At 55.1% G+C, this 17383-nt stretch overlaps 1 protein-coding gene across 1 annotated transcript in view; it reads right to left on the bottom strand.

The window, feature by feature from the left end:
• VWF (von Willebrand factor) overlaps positions 1–17383 on the bottom strand; it is a 136737-nt gene that overhangs the window by 80858 nt on the left and 38496 nt on the right. The window contains exons 9-15 of the mRNA XM_047787770.1: positions 16669–16780; positions 15667–15713; positions 7859–7995; positions 7414–7552; positions 6340–6440; positions 1363–1558; positions 439–654 (exon numbers count right to left, since the gene is read on the bottom strand). Coding sequence (XP_047643726.1) covers positions 439–654; positions 1363–1558; positions 6340–6440; positions 7414–7552; positions 7859–7995; positions 15667–15713; positions 16669–16780 — 948 coding nt within the window. The remainder of the gene's footprint in view (positions 1–438; positions 655–1362; positions 1559–6339; positions 6441–7413; positions 7553–7858; positions 7996–15666; positions 15714–16668; positions 16781–17383) is intronic.

The raw sequence follows: 17383 nt of genomic DNA, 5'->3' as shown, positions 1-17383 counted from the left end.
TAGAGAGGTGGGCGGGGACTACCCAGATGGTTTGCCTCACGTTATAAGGAGAGGATGGGTCTGTGCCTTCATCAGACCCTCCAAGGACGCACGGACCCACCAGCATCGGAACCACGCACGCCTCCACCCAGCCCTGCGTGTATCCCACTCCAGGTGGCAGCAGCCACAGGAAATCTCTGCGGGGCAGAGACGCACAGGCTCTAGGCCCGGGTGTGTGGGGTCACCTTGCCCTCCAGGAACAGGTTGTGTCCTACGGGGCGATGGGAGGGGAATATGGCCGCAAACGTGACCCGTTCCCACAAACGCCTTGTCAGGCCCTGGGCCCATGTCCGAGTGCACTAATAACAACGCAAAGGCGGTGCTCTGAACAGGACCAGCAGGGACCCCAGCGGAACCGCGGGGCCACGAGGAGGGGGTGGGGGCGGGGAGGGCACCCACCACAGAAGCCCGGCTCCCGCCAGCCGATGTGCACGCCTCGCCGGGCACAGGCCGCCGCGTAAGTGGCCACCGCGTCGCACAGGCAGTCCCTGCCGTCGGAGCAGGAGCACACGTCGTAGTGGCAGTTCTGCAGGTAGGGCAGCGGCCCCACGGCGTCGTGGCAGGCCTGGAACTTCGGGGACGTCAGGATGGCGCAGGCCTCCTCCGCGAACCTGGCTGTGGGAGAGGAGCGGCATGGCCCCGCCCGCAAAGCCCGAGATGACCGCGAGGGGGCGCGCCGGGACCCCAGGGCCACCCGCTCCCGCTCCGGAATCGTCCCCACTCCTTCCTCAAACAAAACAAAACAAAACAAAACAACCTTCCCCCGGGTCTGGGGATCATCGAGAAGTTTCTTCTGCAGCCAATATACTTTCCCAATTGGCTTAAATACATAATAGATTGTATTTCCCCTGAGGGAGAAACGGTTCCCGGTGAATGGGGTAAGCGGGGGCAGGTGCAGGTCTGAAACGCTGCCGCAGATGACCTGCCCGGCCACCAACACCCACTGCCTTTGCATCTAGCAGGATAGTTTAATTCTGAGTTTGTGTGGCTGCTGCTCCTACAGACTCAGAACATCCAGGGGAAGAACTACAGTCTGTTTTTTTCTTTCCTGGGGTGTGGCCCACGGAGGGTGTGCCTTCAAGCATTAAAGAGATTGAAGAATAAATGATCCAGATGCAGATAATATGCTGATAATATGCTGACGGGGAAAACAAAGGACCCCATCCCCACCCCCACGACGGGCGCACCGTCCACAGAATGCGCTGGGACCCAGGGACTCCGGGTTCTGGGAGTCGCCCGCCTCTCCCCCAAGGTGGGCACACAGTCCACGGAACGCTCTGGCACCCGGGGACCTCCGGGGCCGCCTGCCCCGGGCGCACATACTCAGGCGCGGGTTGAGGCTGCAGGGGTCGGTGGGCTGCTTCCGCAGGTCCTCGCAGTCCCCGTGCAGCTTCCAGGCGTTGCCGAAGTGCTCCACCAGGGGCTCCACCAGGCCGGCGGGCGTCAGGAAGTCGTCGCCCTGGTTGCCGTTGTAATTCCCGCACAGGCCGCACGTTCTCCCCGCGTAGACGGGGGACAGCTGTGAGGGACAGACCACCTTGGAGCAGCCGCCAAAGCAGCCACAGCTTCCCTGCCCTGACGAGATGGTTTGAATCAAAAACCACTCCCCGGGTGAAAAGTAAATCTGAGTATAATACACCACAGCTAAGCTCTAGGCCTCGGAAGAAAATTTAAAAAGACACAGCAGTATCTGTCAACCACCAGCTCCATCCCACTGCTCTTAAATCATTAGAGTTAGGGACCCGTCCTGTAGGAAAGGATTTAGAGATTATCCCGTCACTTAGAGACACAGAGACCCAGAGAGGGACAGCGACTTGCCTGAGGTCACAGAGCTTGGGTCTAGCGGCTGCAGGGAGTTCTGGAACCCTCCCTGTCAGAGATGCCCAAGCCCCTGGACTCTGATGCCACCGCAATGGAATGCAAAACTGGCACCCCTTTCCTGCACACTTCTCTCTGTCCAAGAGGCCCCCAGGGCTTGTGATCACAACTGGAGGAGGTAGGGACCAGAGAGGACTCCCGGGGCTGCCTTTGAGGGTGATCAGGAGTGGGTGGGTGGGTGTAGGCCCCTGGCATGGGCTTATTCTCCATCCTTCTGAGCCCAGGATGCACATCCAGGTGCGGCCAGGGGTACCTGCTGGTGTCTGCTGAGGGGGCCGTGGTTCAAATCAGAGCGGGGGCTGGAACCCCAAGGCCCTGACTCCTGCTCTGCTCCATCAGGGCTCCAACACGTCCCTGTGTTCTGTCGCCCCCTTGGCAGCATCCCCTGGAGTCCCTTCCAGCTCTGATCCACAAAATTTAGGATGAACCATTAAGTGAAGGTTTCAGATCCCATATAAAAGGTGCCCAAGTAAATAACATTAATCAGAAAAAGGAGATGAGTTCCCTGGTGGCCTAGGGGTTAAGCATCCGGCGTAGTCACTGCTGTGGCTCCTGTTTGATCCCTGGCCCAGGGAACTTCCACATGCCACAGGCGAGACCAAAAAAAATAATGAGAAGAAAGAGGATGGAGTCATGCTTCCTTGTTTGCTTTACAAACATCAAGGGTTGGCACGTCAGGCCCAGGCCCTTGACCTCCCAGTGAGAAGGTAAATGCTGCCAACCTGGCACTTCCTGCCCCTCCTCTGCTTTATCTGCGTCCCCAGGACTTATCAACTGCTCCTGTAGGATACAGTGTCCTTGCTGGGTTTGTTTATCATCCATCTTCTCCCCTGAGAATTTAAATTAAATGAAACCAAGACTCTGGTCTGTTTCGTTTCGCTTTTTTTTTTCTCCTTTTTAGGGCCACACCTGTGGCATATGGAGGTGCCCAGGCTAGGGGTCTACACCACAGCCACAGCAATGCAAGATCCAAGCCACTCTGCATCGAGTCGCCATCTGCGACCTCTGCCACAGCTCATGGCAACACCAGATCCTTAACCCACTGAGGGAGGCCAGGGATCGAACCTGAATCTTCATGGATACTAGTATGAGTTCCTAACCCACTGAGTCACAACGGGAACTCCTGTTTTGTTTCACTCTTGTAACTTCAGCCACGTGTTCAGTGAGTGACTGGCTGAACAGTGTCTGGACAAACACGAGAGTGAGTGAAGCTGTCCTCTGTGCAAAGGCCCTGCCAATGCCCAAGGCCAGCCCTGAGCCAAGCCCCAAAGCCAGGGAGGCTCAGCGTCCCGCTGCCTCCTCTCTCGACCCTGAACCCACCTGCTCATCCTGTTCACCCCCCAAGCCTGCCACCCTGCCACCTCCACCATCCCCTGCTCTCTAAGATTCAGCCTCCTTCCGCGCTGCCCGGGGCTTGGCTCAGAGGTAGGCTTGGCCGAGGTTAGAAGACTGGCAGAGTCTGTGGACCCCAGGCCAGGGCTGTTCTCCAACCCGTGCCCCGCCCAGCCTCCACTGTCTAAGATCAGGGCCCCGGAGGACACACTTACTATTGGCTCTTTGAACTAAAACTCAGTGACACTTCTGACAAAGTGAAAACTGAAAACAGTCCGAGGGCCTTAGGGATAGGAATTCGCACACACACACCTTCCCCAGTCACAGCAGCACCTCACCCACCTGACCCCACTTCCTCAGGGTGTTGGAAGGGTGCCCGGGGTGGGGGTGGGGGGTGCCCACCCTGCTGCTCCTCGGTGTCCACCCTCCAGCCAGCGCCTTCTGCTTGATGGTCCCTCAAAGCCCGGGGTCAGCAGGGGCACCCGCTCCTGACAGTCCCATCCACAAACGCCCCTTTTCCTCCTCCCATCAAAACACCTAGAACGTTCCCCGGGCCCCAGAGTTGTCTGCCCTGTCCTGAATCCTGACTGACAAAGGCCTCTCCTTGTTAGCCAAACTGACCAAACCGGCCCCAGGGAGAACCAGCCCACGGAAGCAAGGCGTCCTTTCTTCAGAGAAACCTGGGTGGAGGGTGGGGAGCAGATCAAAAGCGCCCTCTTGGAGTTCCTGTCCTGGCGCAGTGGAAATGAATCCGACTAGGAACCATGAGGTTGTGGGTTTGATTCCTGACCTCGCTCAGTGGGTTAAGGATCCGGCCTTGCCTTGAGCTGTGGTGTAGGTCGCACATGCAGCTCAGATCCGGTGTGGCTGTGGCTGTGGCTGTGGCCAGCAGCTGCAGCTCTGATTCGAACCCTAGCCTGGGAACCTCCATATGCCACACTGGCCCTAAAACAAAAACAAGACCAAAAACAAACAAAAACAAAAAACAAAAAAACTGCCTTCTGGTGGTGGTGCTGGTGCAGTGCGGGGACTGAGTAACAAGGGCACAGCCTTTGAAGACCTGGGTTCAGGCGACCGGGTCTGCTCTCTCTGTAACCAAAGGACCATGAGGCCCCTGGGAAGTCACTTCCTTGCTCCAGAAATGACGGGATCTTCATCCCCAACTGTACGTGAGGAGTTGGCAAGGAGACCTCCAAGATCCTCGTGCTCTATGGCCTGTGGTCATAGGGTTTATTTTTCATAAAAGGGAATTTTAAAAGGCTTTAATTTGGAACTCTCTTAGAGACTTTAAGACAAAAGAACACGACATCACGAGGTTGGAAGAAACCAGGCCGTCATGGGGGGCACCCCAGGTGCCCATCCCATCACAGGGTCACGCCAAGGGCCCTGCGGAACACAGGACCCCCACGCTCAGGAGGGGACCTCCAGGGGTCCTAGGGAATATCTAGGGCAGGGGTTCTCAGAGTGCGACCTTGGGACCCAGGGGACGGAGTGGTCCCTGAGGTTCTCCCGAGTGGTCCAGGAGGCCAACACTATTTTCACAATCACATGAAGACATTATTTGGCTTTTTCCCTCTGGTCCTCTCCAAGCATGCAGTGCAGTTTTCCAGCGCCTACGCGATTTCTGATGTTGCAGACTGAACGCAGGAAGCACGGGGACCCCGGCTGTCACCTATTAAGCCAGCCATTAAGAATATTGGCAGAGGGAGTTCCCGTCGTGGCGCAGTGGTTAACGAATCCGACTAGGAACCATGAGGTTGCGGGTTCGGTCCCTGCCCTTGCTCAGTGGGTTAACGATCCGGCGTTGCCGTGAGCTGTGGTGTACGTTGCAGACGCGGCTCGGATCCCGCGTTGCTGTGGCTCTGGCGTAGGCCGGTGGCTACAGCTCCGATTCAACCCCTAGCCTGGGAACCTCCATATGCCACGGGAGTGGCCCAAGAAATAGCAACAACAACAACAACAAAAGACAAAAAGACAAAAAAAAAAGATATTGGCAGAAACCAAAGCAATGGTACTCCTCTCACTGTTTCTTGTTGTTCAGGAGAACTGATTTTTGTTAATGTTTATGTGAATGCATAGTAGCTTTATTATTGTTACTTTTATTTTATTTCATTTTTGCTTTTTAGGACCGCACCTGCGGCATATGGAGGTTCCCAGGCCAGGGGTCCCATCAGAGCTGCAGCTGCCAGCCGACACCACAGCCACAGCGACCCTTGATCCGAGCTGCCACTGTGACCCACACCACAGCTCACGGCAACACTGGATCCTTAACCCACTGAGCAAGGCCAGGGATCGAACCTGCATCCTTATGGGTACTAGTCTTATGGGTACTAGTCGGGTTTGTTACCACCAAGCCACAACAGGAACTACTGTTATTATTACTTTTAAAACGAGTTCATAAACGCCTCTGATTTAATTTCTAATCTGGTAAATATCAATAGATAGAACCTTTATAAAAGATCTCAGGGTCCTCACTAATTTGTAAGAGCGCAAAGGCATCCGAAAGTGAGAAGCACTGGCCCCATGGGAGTGACCCTGCCATCCAGAGGGTGTGCCGTCTTGGTCACATCTCCCAGGCCCCTGAGCCTTGGCTGCATCGTTTACCAAATGGCAGTGACAATACCTTGTAGGGAAATTTCCAGAGGGAAAAAAAAAATGTATGTGGAAGCCAAGTGAAATTGTCCAGATCCCTATCCTAGTGTCACTCTGGGGCCACAGAGAGCAGGGAAAATGGCCCCCAGGCTGCAGAGAACCAGGGACCAGGAGGGGGATTGGGCGGTGCCCAGGCCAACCCTTCACAGAAAGTGGCTACTTCACAGGAAGTGACTCCCCAGCCCGGCAGGAAGCCACCCAGTCTGGGGGCCCTCCGGTATCAGAGCCCGAAAATGGGAACTCTCCGGGTGAACAAGGGGCGTCCAGACAGCAAACACCAGCCTCTCGCACGCAAGAGAGGCCCATTCCTTGCTCTGGGGGCTCGGGGCTCAGGGAGAAAGGAGTTCTCCTCCCACTCAGGCGCCGTCCCACCGGAGCGGAATGGGGATTTTGTAGATCAGGCTGCGGGGAGGAGGCCGAGCTCCCGAGGGCACCTACCTTCACCAGCAGCCTCCCGCGGCCGTCCCAGTCTATCTGCAGGTCCTCCCCATAGCTGAGGTGCACGGAGGCCATCACGGTGTGCTGGATGCGGAGGTCACCTGGAACCCAGCAAGTGATTTAAGCTAAGGTGGGAGAGGACGGGGTGGCCGGCAGGAGATCATAGGGAAGGATGAGGTATCTCGCAAAGGACCGTAGCGATGAAAGCAGTGAATAGGAAGCAGCTGGGGGTGTCCATGAGGCTTAAGTGGAGGGGTGGGGGGTCTCAGAGGAAAGGTGATTAGGGTGGGTGTAGTACAAACCGGGCTCCCCAGGAAGGTGCCTCTGTATCCTGACAGTAGCCTGCCATTCCCACTACTGCCACAAGAGGGCGGCAGGGGCCCGCATCCTTAGCTTAGGCAGGTGCCCTGAGCCTGGGTCTTTCTTCCATGGAACCCCTAACCCCTGGGCATTCCTCTGCTGTTACACATGCTACCAGGTTGAGTTACTCAGTCCTCACAGCCGAGTGGTGCTGTGTGCAAAGCTGAAACAGGACTTTTCTCTGGCGACGAGGCAAGAGGCAATACCACTTGCCTTAGGGAATAGATGGTCTCCTGGGAAGACACACACAGCGTTAAACACACACAGACGCGCTGTGTGCCCATTGGCCCAGGTTCGTTCACCATGTGTAATTCTGGGATAATGGTCCCTGGGGCGGCCAGTGGTCATGAAGAAGAAAAAGAAGAGGGGAGGGGTCTGGAAGCCATTTTGAAGGTGAAGATTGGAATGTACATATCATGTAAATGGTGCATTGCAGTCTGGCAAAGTCACTGAACAGGTAGGTTTTCCCACAGGTCATGGGGTCACCAGGCTTTGCCTCTTGATGTCTTGGGGTCTGACCCATCACCAGCCACCCCGCCCTCCCCCGGCTTCCTCTGCTCATCTTCCTCCTCCAGGAAGCCTTCCTTTCTTGCAGGATGCAGGCCAGGACACCCAGCCTGCCCACCAAAGACGTCTCTCCCTCCCATTTCTGCAGAAGAGGTGGCAGCGGAGCATGGCTGGGGTGGAAGGGGACTGTGGGGGGGGGGAGCCCACCTTGCAGGAAGGGGATCTGGACATCCCAGCCATCCATGGCCACTCCTCCCCCGTGTTTCAGCTTCACGAGGCTGTTGTGCGGGCTGGGCAAGCGGACGGTGACCGAGCGGGTGCAGACCGCATCGGGGTCGTCGGCACACTGCCAAGAGGGAACCGCAGAGTGACGTCACCACGCCCCTGCCCAGCTCCCCGTGCTCCCACACCCGTTCCCATCCTGCGCTGGTCCTTTCTCAGCATCCTAGGCTTGCTTGATCCCTTGATCCTCGGGCCTGTTGTTCCAAAGGGAATCAGGGACCTGGGTCCTCACGCGCCCCGTCTGTCCTTCCCTCTGCTCTGTTGTCCAGAGGAAAGATGGGCCCAGGGGCTCACAGCAGCCCAGTCTAGGGGACTGGCCCCTTCCCCAGCCGCCTCCGCAGTCACCCTGGGGCTGCCTGGCAGGGCTCACCTGGACCGTCTCTATGATGACGGAGAAGGTGTGGTCCTGGCAGTCACGGGCCAGCAGGTACTGGCAGACCCCGCTGAAGGTGAAGTGTCTGTTGTCGAAGCTCTTGAAGTGGGATTGTCCTGTGACGAGACACTCCCCTGGGGGGACAGAAGGGAGGGGATGTCCCAGTGGGTCCCCTGGTGGGGGGGACAGAGGGGAGGGGAGAATGCGTGTCCCGAAGGGCGCCCCCTGGGGGTGTTCCTCATACAATCTGGAAAGAGGTTCCCCTGGAGGACCCTATTCAGACCCCACTCCTCGAACTCTGAGAGGTCAGAGTCGGGTCAGCTCCAGGCCTCAGGGAAGTAACTGCCACACCCAGTCCGTGGCAGAGCCAGACCAGAGAGAGCTGGGCTCTGGGTTCGCTGTGGCTCCCAGCCCTTCCCCATAGCCTCTCCGGGTTCCGGCTCTGCTGGGACCAGGGCTTCGGGCCTGCAGAGGCTGTTGAGGGGGTGGGGAGTCCCCGAAGGCAAGGGGGCTGAAGGGCAGCCCAGAGCAGTGCTGGGGACAGGGGGAGGCGGGGCTCTAGCAGCACAAAGACCAAGACCCCATCCTCACCCTCCTCCCCAGCGGAGGAGTGGCCTCAGGCCTCCTCACAGGCCAATCCACGCTGACTCCACCCGGGGCCAATGGGGGCCCAGGATGCCATCTGCCCATGATCTCACCACTGCCCAAGCCAGCTCCCTGACCCATGCTGACATGTCTTGAGGGGGGCGGTGTGAGGACTCCCCAGTGTGCCCCTGCAGCTGGAGCCCTCAACTCACCCCCCCCACAACCACTCCGCCTCCTCCCCAGGCCCCAGTGCAGGCCGGTGCTGCTGGCTCAATGCACCTCGGACCACAGATCATCCGTGCAAGGGGGCTGGGGAGGGGGGGACCGCCAACATCTCCAGTGATGCCCCCCGGCCCCGCCCCAGCTCAGGGCAACCCCATCTCCCTCCAGGGCCTACAATGGACCCATTGAAGCTAAAGTGGGCATCTGGATCCCTTCCCAGCCCGCCTTTGTGTGCTCCCTCTCTCCTTGTCTTCCACTCTGGGAAAAAACACATGCAGATGCACACTGTGGCCTTTCCATAAAGCAGAGGTCCTCCCCGCCCCACCCCAGTCACCCTGGCCTCCAAACAGCAGAGACTTATCCGCATAGCACTGATCTGGTCCGCACCCCGAGGTCCCCCAAAAGGGTCTTACAGCCACTCCCACGTGGCTTCATCTCCAGAGGCTGATGCTGGGCCCTGCCATGTAGCTGGGGGCCTCCCAAGGCCTAAGGGAGATTCCAGCTGCCCACTGGTGAAAGGTCAAAAGCATCAGCCCCCTGCCTTCCCCTTCATGCCCACATTTGCACTGAAAGGCACAGCAGGCAGTGGGGACCAGAGCCAGCCTTGGGCGCAGGTGTGGCCCTGCCTTTGGTATGTGTTGAAAGGCAGGGGGAGGGTGAGAAGCCCCCAGTTACAGTGAGTGTCCCTCTGCTTGTCTCTCTGGTAGATCCCTTCTGGGTTGGCACAGTCCAGGAGGGCACACTCAGCCCAGAGAACTAGGAAAAAGCCCTAGCATCCTTGTCACCAGTATCACAGAGGTGGCAGTAATATAAACTTCTTTGTCCTTAATTCCTGACACAGCTTCTAGACTCCTTGGAATATCCTGGATGATAGGAGCATCTTTTGTTCTTATGAAGCCACTCTTGGTGGGTCCCCAGAGAGCTTCAGGATGGGAACTGGTTAGAGAAAGACAGAGGCATGATTAGGGGGTTGGCACTTTCAGCCCCATCTCCCAACCTCCAGGGAGGGAAGGGGGGCGAGAGGTTGTTCACCACCAATCATGCTTATAAAATAAAACCTCCATTAAAACCCGTACACAGCAGAATTTGGAGAGCTTGTGGGTTGGAGAGCCTATCTACCTGCAGGACAGTGGGGCTCCCCCAACTCTGCAGGACTGAAGCTCCTGTGCTCAGGGCCTTTCCAGACCTCGCCCTGGGGACCTCTTCATCTGGCTACTCCTTGGTACCCTTTATAATATTTTTCAGAATAAACCCATAAGAACAAGTAAAGTGTTTGCCTGAGTTCTGTGAGCCATTCTAGCAATTATTGAACCTGAGGAGGTCATTGTGGGAATCCCTCGTTTGCAGCCAAGTTGGACAGAAGCAGGGACCCCATACCTGTGGCTTAAACAGAGCCCTAACCTGTGGGGTCTGTGCTAACTCTGGATCGTGGGGGGCAGACCTGAACTGTGAAGTGTGAGTAGAAACAGATCTCGTGCCTTCCCACTGCATTGCCCCCCAAGAAGGGCATGAGCGAGGGGTCACAGTTCATGGAAGTCTGAGAGAACAGGTGATGAGTTAGGGGCAAGGCTCGTCCCAGCTGATAGTAGCTCTGCCACAAATTCCAAATCCACTGGTACCATGAGAAAGCCTTTTTTTTTTTTTTTTTGGCTGAGCCCACGGCATACAGAAGATGCCAGGGATCAAACCCATGCCACAGCAGAATCCTTACCCCCCTAGGCCACCAGAGAACTCCAAAGAAAGCCTTTTTAAAGATACCACATGCTATCACTTATATGTGGACTCTAAAATACGGCCCAAATGAACCTATCTACAAAACAGAATCAGACACACAGACCTGGAGAACAGACTTGTGGTTGCCAAAGGGGAGGAGGAGAGAGTGGGATGGATGGGGAGTTTGGGGCTAGTGATGCAAACTATTACATTTAGAATGGATAAGCAGTGAGGGCTTGCTGTACAGCACAGGGAACTAAATCCAGTCTCTTGGGATAGACCATGAGGGAAGATAATATGAGAATGCGAGTGTGTGTGTGTGTGTGTGTGTGTGTGTGTGTGTGTGTGTAACTGGGTCACTTTACTGTACAGCAGAAATTGGCACAACATTGTAGATCAACTCTACTTTAATAAAAATAAATTAACTTTAGTGGCTTTTTCAATAAATAAATACAAAGATTAACAGATAAACATTTTTTTTTTCAAGTTTTGCCCCTGGCTCCTGGGCAGTGCTCCTAACTCCAGTTCATGCTGCCTGATTCAAACCCATTTTTGCCCAGATAAACTCTTTTTTAGAAATTGTGTGTGTGTGTGTGTGTCTTTTTAGGGCCACTCCCATAGTATATGGAGATTCCCAGGCTAGGGGTCGAATTGGAACTGCACCTGCCGGCCTCCACCACAGCCACAGCAACACAGGATCCAAGCCGTGTCTGCCCCCTACACCACAGCTCACACAGCAAGGCCAGATCCTTAACCCACTGAGCGAGGCCAGGGATCGACCCTGCATCCTCATGGATACTAGTCAGGTTCGTTAAGCACTGAGCCACAACAGGAACTCCAAAAAAACCATTTTTTTTGTAGCTAGCACATGTCTTGACCCGGTTGCCATGCAGTGGGTGGGGATTCTTTCCCTAACCTTTCTCTGTTTTCTCAAGAGCACGCTTATCTGAGTTAGACGTTGGGCTTCATCATCTCTGACAATGCCCAGGAAAAGAGGGGTCAGCGGCAAAATACACAAACATTCAGAAGCAAAACTTTCAGGCCAGAATCTAATCCTCAGATCTGATTTCCTGCTCTGACCGCTCATGATTGGTGTTCTGATGTTTCTCAGGCGTCAGACATCTAAATATTATATTTAGCTTGTCTCCTTGGTACCACTGAGGGATGGGGCTGCAGGCAGCACAGGAAACCCAGGAAGGTGGCTGCTGGAGCTGCTGGGGAGCTGGGGGCTGGGAGATGGAACAGGGGCCAGAAGAATGGGCCATAGGGGGGTGCTCCTCCAAGCTCTGCCTCGAAGTCCCCAAGACATTCCCAGCCAAAGGCAGCCCTCCAAGCCGCTGGCCATCACCAGACACAGCAGGTGGGCAGTAAAAGTGTGGCGAACGGAGGAAAAGCAGATGATTCTTAAAAATAGCAAACAGCAGAAAGGAGATGAGCCTGAAGTTAAAGCATATCCACTACATGAATAAAAATCCTCTCATGAAAAAAGAGAAAAGAAAAGGAGAAGTCACTTATGGGATGGAAACTGGTTACCTCTCTAAACAAGCCCTTTTGTTTGTAGGAAGTGAGACTCCATGGTGCTGCTATGCTCAGCTCATGGGCTTCTACCGTTTTCCAAACAGCTACAGAACTGCCAGCCCTCGGGCCTTCTGTAAAGCCATGCAGACTTCCTCCCTGCGTCAATATTCACCAAAGCCTGCCTCTAAATCACGCAAGCGTAATGTCCACCAAACACACAAGACGCATGTCTAAGTGTTCTGTGGGCACCTTGTCGTTTACTGCCCCCGTGAAGAGCCATTATTATGCTCGAGGAAACCAAGGCACAGAAAAAATCTCACCCAAGGCCCCACAGTGGCCCGAGAGGAATAGGCGCGTGGACATTCTGTCTGATTCCAGGACACAAAACACTTGACACTGCCTGCCCAGGACTGCTTCATTGGCTGGCTTCTGCAGTTTTCAATAAGCCTGATTTCAAGGGGGCCAAGCCCATGTCAGGCTGAGCCTGGGCACACAGGTGCCATAGGACACAGGCACACCTCGGTCTGAACATGGAGATGGAGCAGAGGGGAGTCTTGGCCAGGAGGGGCGACACACTGGCCTGGCCTGAAGGAGGTCTGGTGTGACTCTGGAGACCCCATCGTGGGGGGTACTTGCCATGAACTCAGGGCATCAGATGTCCCAAGTGAGCCCTGGTGCCTAGTGATGCTCGCTCTTACTGGAAAGGCTCCATCCCGATTTCCTGGCTGCTGTTCCTGTTAGCCAGAGAGGAAGTTTATCTTCCTTCCCGAGGTTTCAGAACAGCCAGCTTGAGTCCCAGTGGCAGGATCAGTTTAGATGCCTCAGAGTCCTACCAAGATCCTACCTCCCCCTCCAACCCAGGAAGGCGCATGGGCCTCTCACGGGGCCAAGAAGCTCTGGCTGGGTCTTGCTCTCCCACCCCACGCTCCACCTCCCACCACCCCTCCGCATTCTGGGCACCTTTGTTCTCCATCGGTCTCTGACCCCTGCTTAATGAAACAGCGGTAGCTGTGATGATGGAAACAGCTAACGTGTGTTGAGTGCTTGCTGTCGGTAACAACAGTGTCGGGTAACAACAGCTTGTGTGGGATGAAGCTGCCGTTATCCTCCTATTTTACAGATGAGGAAGCTGAGGCTGCAAAGGATAAGCAGTTTGCCAAACGCCACCCAGCGAGCAGGTGGTGGAACTGGAACCCCAGCCAGGCTGCCTGAGACCCCAGCCCACACCCCCAGCCTCAGGCTTCTGCTACATTCCACACTCCTAGCACTGGGACTGCAAATGCATAGCCCTCCACTCCCAGCATCCCAGCTCAGGAGGCGTATCTCCCACACTCTTCCACCAGGAGTCTGAAACTCTATCCCCAGAGCTTTCCTTGTTTGAGGAATAGTCCCTATAAACAGGCATGCTCCTTCCTCATTCATCTTGACCAAACCTTTACGGCACAGTGGAAACTAAATTAGCAGAGCCCCAGTGGGTTAGGCAGTTGGTTTGTGGAGGAAGGCGAAAGAACGCAGGGTTACAGAAAGGGAAGTCTGTAGGCTGCATGGAAACCACAATTTTGCCTGGGGCTGATGCTCACCTCAGCAATTTTTTTCTCCCTCCCACTCCCAGACTCAAGATTCTCAGTGCTAGGCAGCCGTTAAGATGCTCCCCTCCGTGGGCCCCACCTCCTGTATCCATGTCTTTGTGTGATGCCCTCATCTTGAGTGTAGAGCAGACACATGGTCTTGCCTCTAGCAAATAATATAATGCAGCAGAAGTAAAGGACATCCCTTTGGAGAGCAGGTTTTTAAAAGACTGTGGCTTCTGTCTTGGGTGCTCTGCCTCATTCTCTCTGAGGTCACTGGCCCTAGAGGATGCCAGCTGTCATATCAGGAGGCAGTCCCAAGGGGAGGTCCTCCTGGTGAGGGACCAAGGCCTGCCCACCATCACACAAGTGACTTTCAAAGTGGTCCCTTCCTGGCAGAGGAACCGTCGGATGAGACCACAGCCCCCGTCAATAACCTGACTGCAACTTCAGGAGACATCCTGAGCCAGAGGCATACAGCCAAGCCACACCCAGGTTTCTGACATCCAGAAACTCTGAGATAGTTTTTTTTTTTTTTGTCTTTTTGTCTTTTTGCTATTTCTTTGGCCCACTCCCGCAGCATATGGAGGTTTCCAGGCTAGGGGTCTAATCGGAGCTGTAGCCACTGGCCTACGCCAGAGCCACAGCAGCACAGGATCCGAGCCGCATCTGCAACCTACACCACAGCTCACGGCAACGCCGGATCGTTAACCCACTGAGCAAGGGCAGGGACCGAACCTGCAACCTCATGGTTCCTAGTCGGATTCGTTAACCACTGCGCCACGACGGGAACTCCTGAGATAGTTTTAAAGGCTGGTGGTTTGCTACGTTTGGGGGTGGTCTATTACACATATAATACAACTGGTACACGCTCATCTTACTCCAGAGAATCAAAACCCAGTTCTCTTCTAAGAGTCACAATGTCAGCCCCTCCAGCGATTGCAGAGAAACCCCAGCCTGCTCTTTGCTTTACCAGCAGAGCTAGGTGTATCCCCTTCTAGAACCTTCCCATCAGAAGCTCTGCCAGCAATCATCACACTGGGGGATAAGACAGCCCCCTTGCCAGCTGACTCTCTGTAGGTATAGAAATAGGCTGTGTGCTATAGATAGAGATGGACTGGGAGGCAAGGATTAACTAGCTCCAGGACTAGAAGAAGAGGGTCAGTGCTGAGGCCTTGAAAATGCAAAGCAACCGTTTACTGGTTGTGATGGCAAAATATCAAACCACCTAGTAGACGGCAGAGTTGGAACTAGTATCTTCCTATCAAGGCATCAAGAAAATTTCTTGCATCCTCGGCAAAGGTATCATCCAAGTTTTGAATTTGGGAACAGGGAACTGCACTGTTGCCCCCAGACCAAACATTCCATCGTGCACATAGTGGATGTTTTTTGGGGTGGGTTTTTTTTGTTTGTTTGTTTTGGTTTGGTTTGGTTTTTTGCTTTTTAGGGCCACACCTGTGGCATATGAAGGTCCCCAGACTAGGGGTTGAATCGGAGCTGCAGCTGCTAGCCTACACCACAGCCACAGCAACGGGGGACCTGAACTGTGTCCGCAACCTATACCATGGCTCACAGCAATGCTGGATCCTTAACCCACTAATCGAGACCAGGGATCGAATCTACATCCTCATGGATACTAGTCAGATTCGTTTCTGCTGAGCCGTGATGGAAACTCCAAGACAACTTTTCCTAAATAGATCTTCCAGGGTGATGACAGGGTACAGAGGATTGTGAGGTGGCCTGATTTTTCTAGTTCTTAGATCCTGCCAAGGTCTTGGGATTAGGCATTCCACAGAATTCCGGAAATTTCTCACTTCAAGCTTAAAGAATTACCAGGCCCTTCTTCCTCTTAATTTTCCGAGGAATTGGCGTCATCTTTGTTGAGTCATCTGTGACCCTACAGTCTTTACAGCTCATTCAACTGTAATCCTTTGAGAAACAGGTAAAGGAAAAAAGACAATGAAAGCTTAGCCCAAGTGGAGGCTCCCCTTTTGGCTCCTGGGGGCCTCCCTGTGCTGGCCCTGGAGGAAAGGGTTAGCCTGGCTGGTTCTCTGCACTCAAGCTGAGCCGTGCTGGGCATTGCATCCAGGCTATGCAGAGACCACCTTCTCTCTGCCTTACCACGTGGCCTCCTGGCTCATAAGGGAGGCTGTGCCTCTCCACTGGGAGCAGGGCCAGGGGAGGGGAAGCTCCGCCTACCTGGACAGTCCTCGTTGCTGCAGACCCACAGGCTGTTTCGGCAAATGCTGTTGGGGAGAGAAGCACGGGTCACGGGTGGTTCTGCAAACACAGGCATCTGTGAACCAATTTGGACAATGTACCGTCCATTCTACAGCCCCAGAGGAGGGGTCTGGGAGAAGATAGGAGTCACGCAGGAGGGAGCCTCGCGAGGTTGAAGGTATGCAGGATGGGACTTTTGGCCACAGAGGAGTCATGAGGACACGGCCAAGGGGAAGAGACCCCAATAGACAGAAGAGAGAAACCTAGGGAGTCTACCCAGGCACTGGGAGTCAAATGCCTACCCTCCCAACACACACACACACACACACACACACACACACACACACACACACACACACACAGCTGGTAGAAGACGGGGTGAGGGGAGCTTCTGAAAGGGTGGCTTGAGAGACTCCTGAAAGGCTGCCCAGTAGGGAAAGGTAGCCAGGGAAGAAGCCTGGAGGAGTTCCTCCCCCCGACATGGGGGGAACAAGCAGAGGCAACCCAGGGAATGGGGGGGTACAGGCAGAGGGGCTTCTGGAGGAAATGGCTTAAGTGATGCAGGGGGCAGCAGCCCAGGCCAGGCCAGGCTGCAGGTAGAGCCCTGGAAGGCGGGCCGCATCCACGGGGCACCGCAGCCTCCTACCACTTAGTAGGTCCATGATCTCAAGGTCGGAAGAACTGTCTGTGACTTGGTGACTGTCCTACAGTCCCTCTTCGGGGAGAGAGTCTCTTATGAAAGTGTGGTTGGGGGGACACCAGAGACGCTGTTTACATGTGAAAGGGCCTTCCCCCCACCCCGGGCAGATCCATAATAATCCCTACACCCCATCACTGACCTCCGCACTCTTTCCCAAGTCGCCCCAGCCCAGGCCAGGTCCTATTCCACCTGCTGGTGCCCTGACTGCCCCTGCTGGCCCCACTGCCCCTCCCGCAGCCCTGGGCAGCTCCCCCCAGACCACGCCGCTCAGCCCCCATTACCAAGTGTTGCAGTCTCGCGAGAGGGAGGCGCCTGGAGGGTACCGCTTCCCAGAATGCACGCAGGAACACTCAGCACTCTCCACGCAGCGGCCATCGTCAAGGAGCTGTCCCTCTGGGTCAAGGGCATCAAAGCCAAGACTCAACCTTGTCATCAGCCTTACTCATCCCATAACCTCAGAATCCCCATGGGTGACCATCAGCTCAGCACGTCTTGCGAAAAGTTCAGAGAACTTGTTCTGTGATGCTGATCACTCAAGGTGTGCAGTGGGGCGGGGGGCATTTATCTCCACTCTAGTGATAAGAAATGGGGGAAGGGGTTTTGTTCAAGGCCTTCCAGTAGGAAAGCCATGAGTCTAGGCTGGAGGCACCTTCCAGAAAGCTCCAGGAACCTACTACAGCATGTTTATCTTGCACAGCAATGCCCTGAGAAAAGGAGGCTGATTTTTTTTTTTTTTTTTTTTTTTTTTTTTTTGCTATTTCTTGGGCTGCTCCCGCGGCATGTGGAGGTTCCCAGGCTAGGGGTCCAATCGGAGCTGCAGCCACCGGCCTACGCCAGAGCCACAGCTACGCTGGATCCGAGCCGCGTCTGCAACCTACACCACAGCTCACGGCAATGCCGGATCGTTAACCCACTGAGCAAGGGCAGGGACCGAACCCGCAACCTCATGGTTCCTAGTCGAATTCGTTAACCACTGTGCCACCACGGGAACTCCAG

Source organism: Phacochoerus africanus, chromosome 7, assembly GCF_016906955.1.
Source record: "Phacochoerus africanus isolate WHEZ1 chromosome 7, ROS_Pafr_v1, whole genome shotgun sequence".
NCBI classification, from domain to species: domain Eukaryota; kingdom Metazoa; phylum Chordata; class Mammalia; order Artiodactyla; family Suidae; genus Phacochoerus; species Phacochoerus africanus.
Note: the sequence above shows the minus strand (reverse complement) of the source record. Positions and strands in the feature narration are given on the sequence as shown.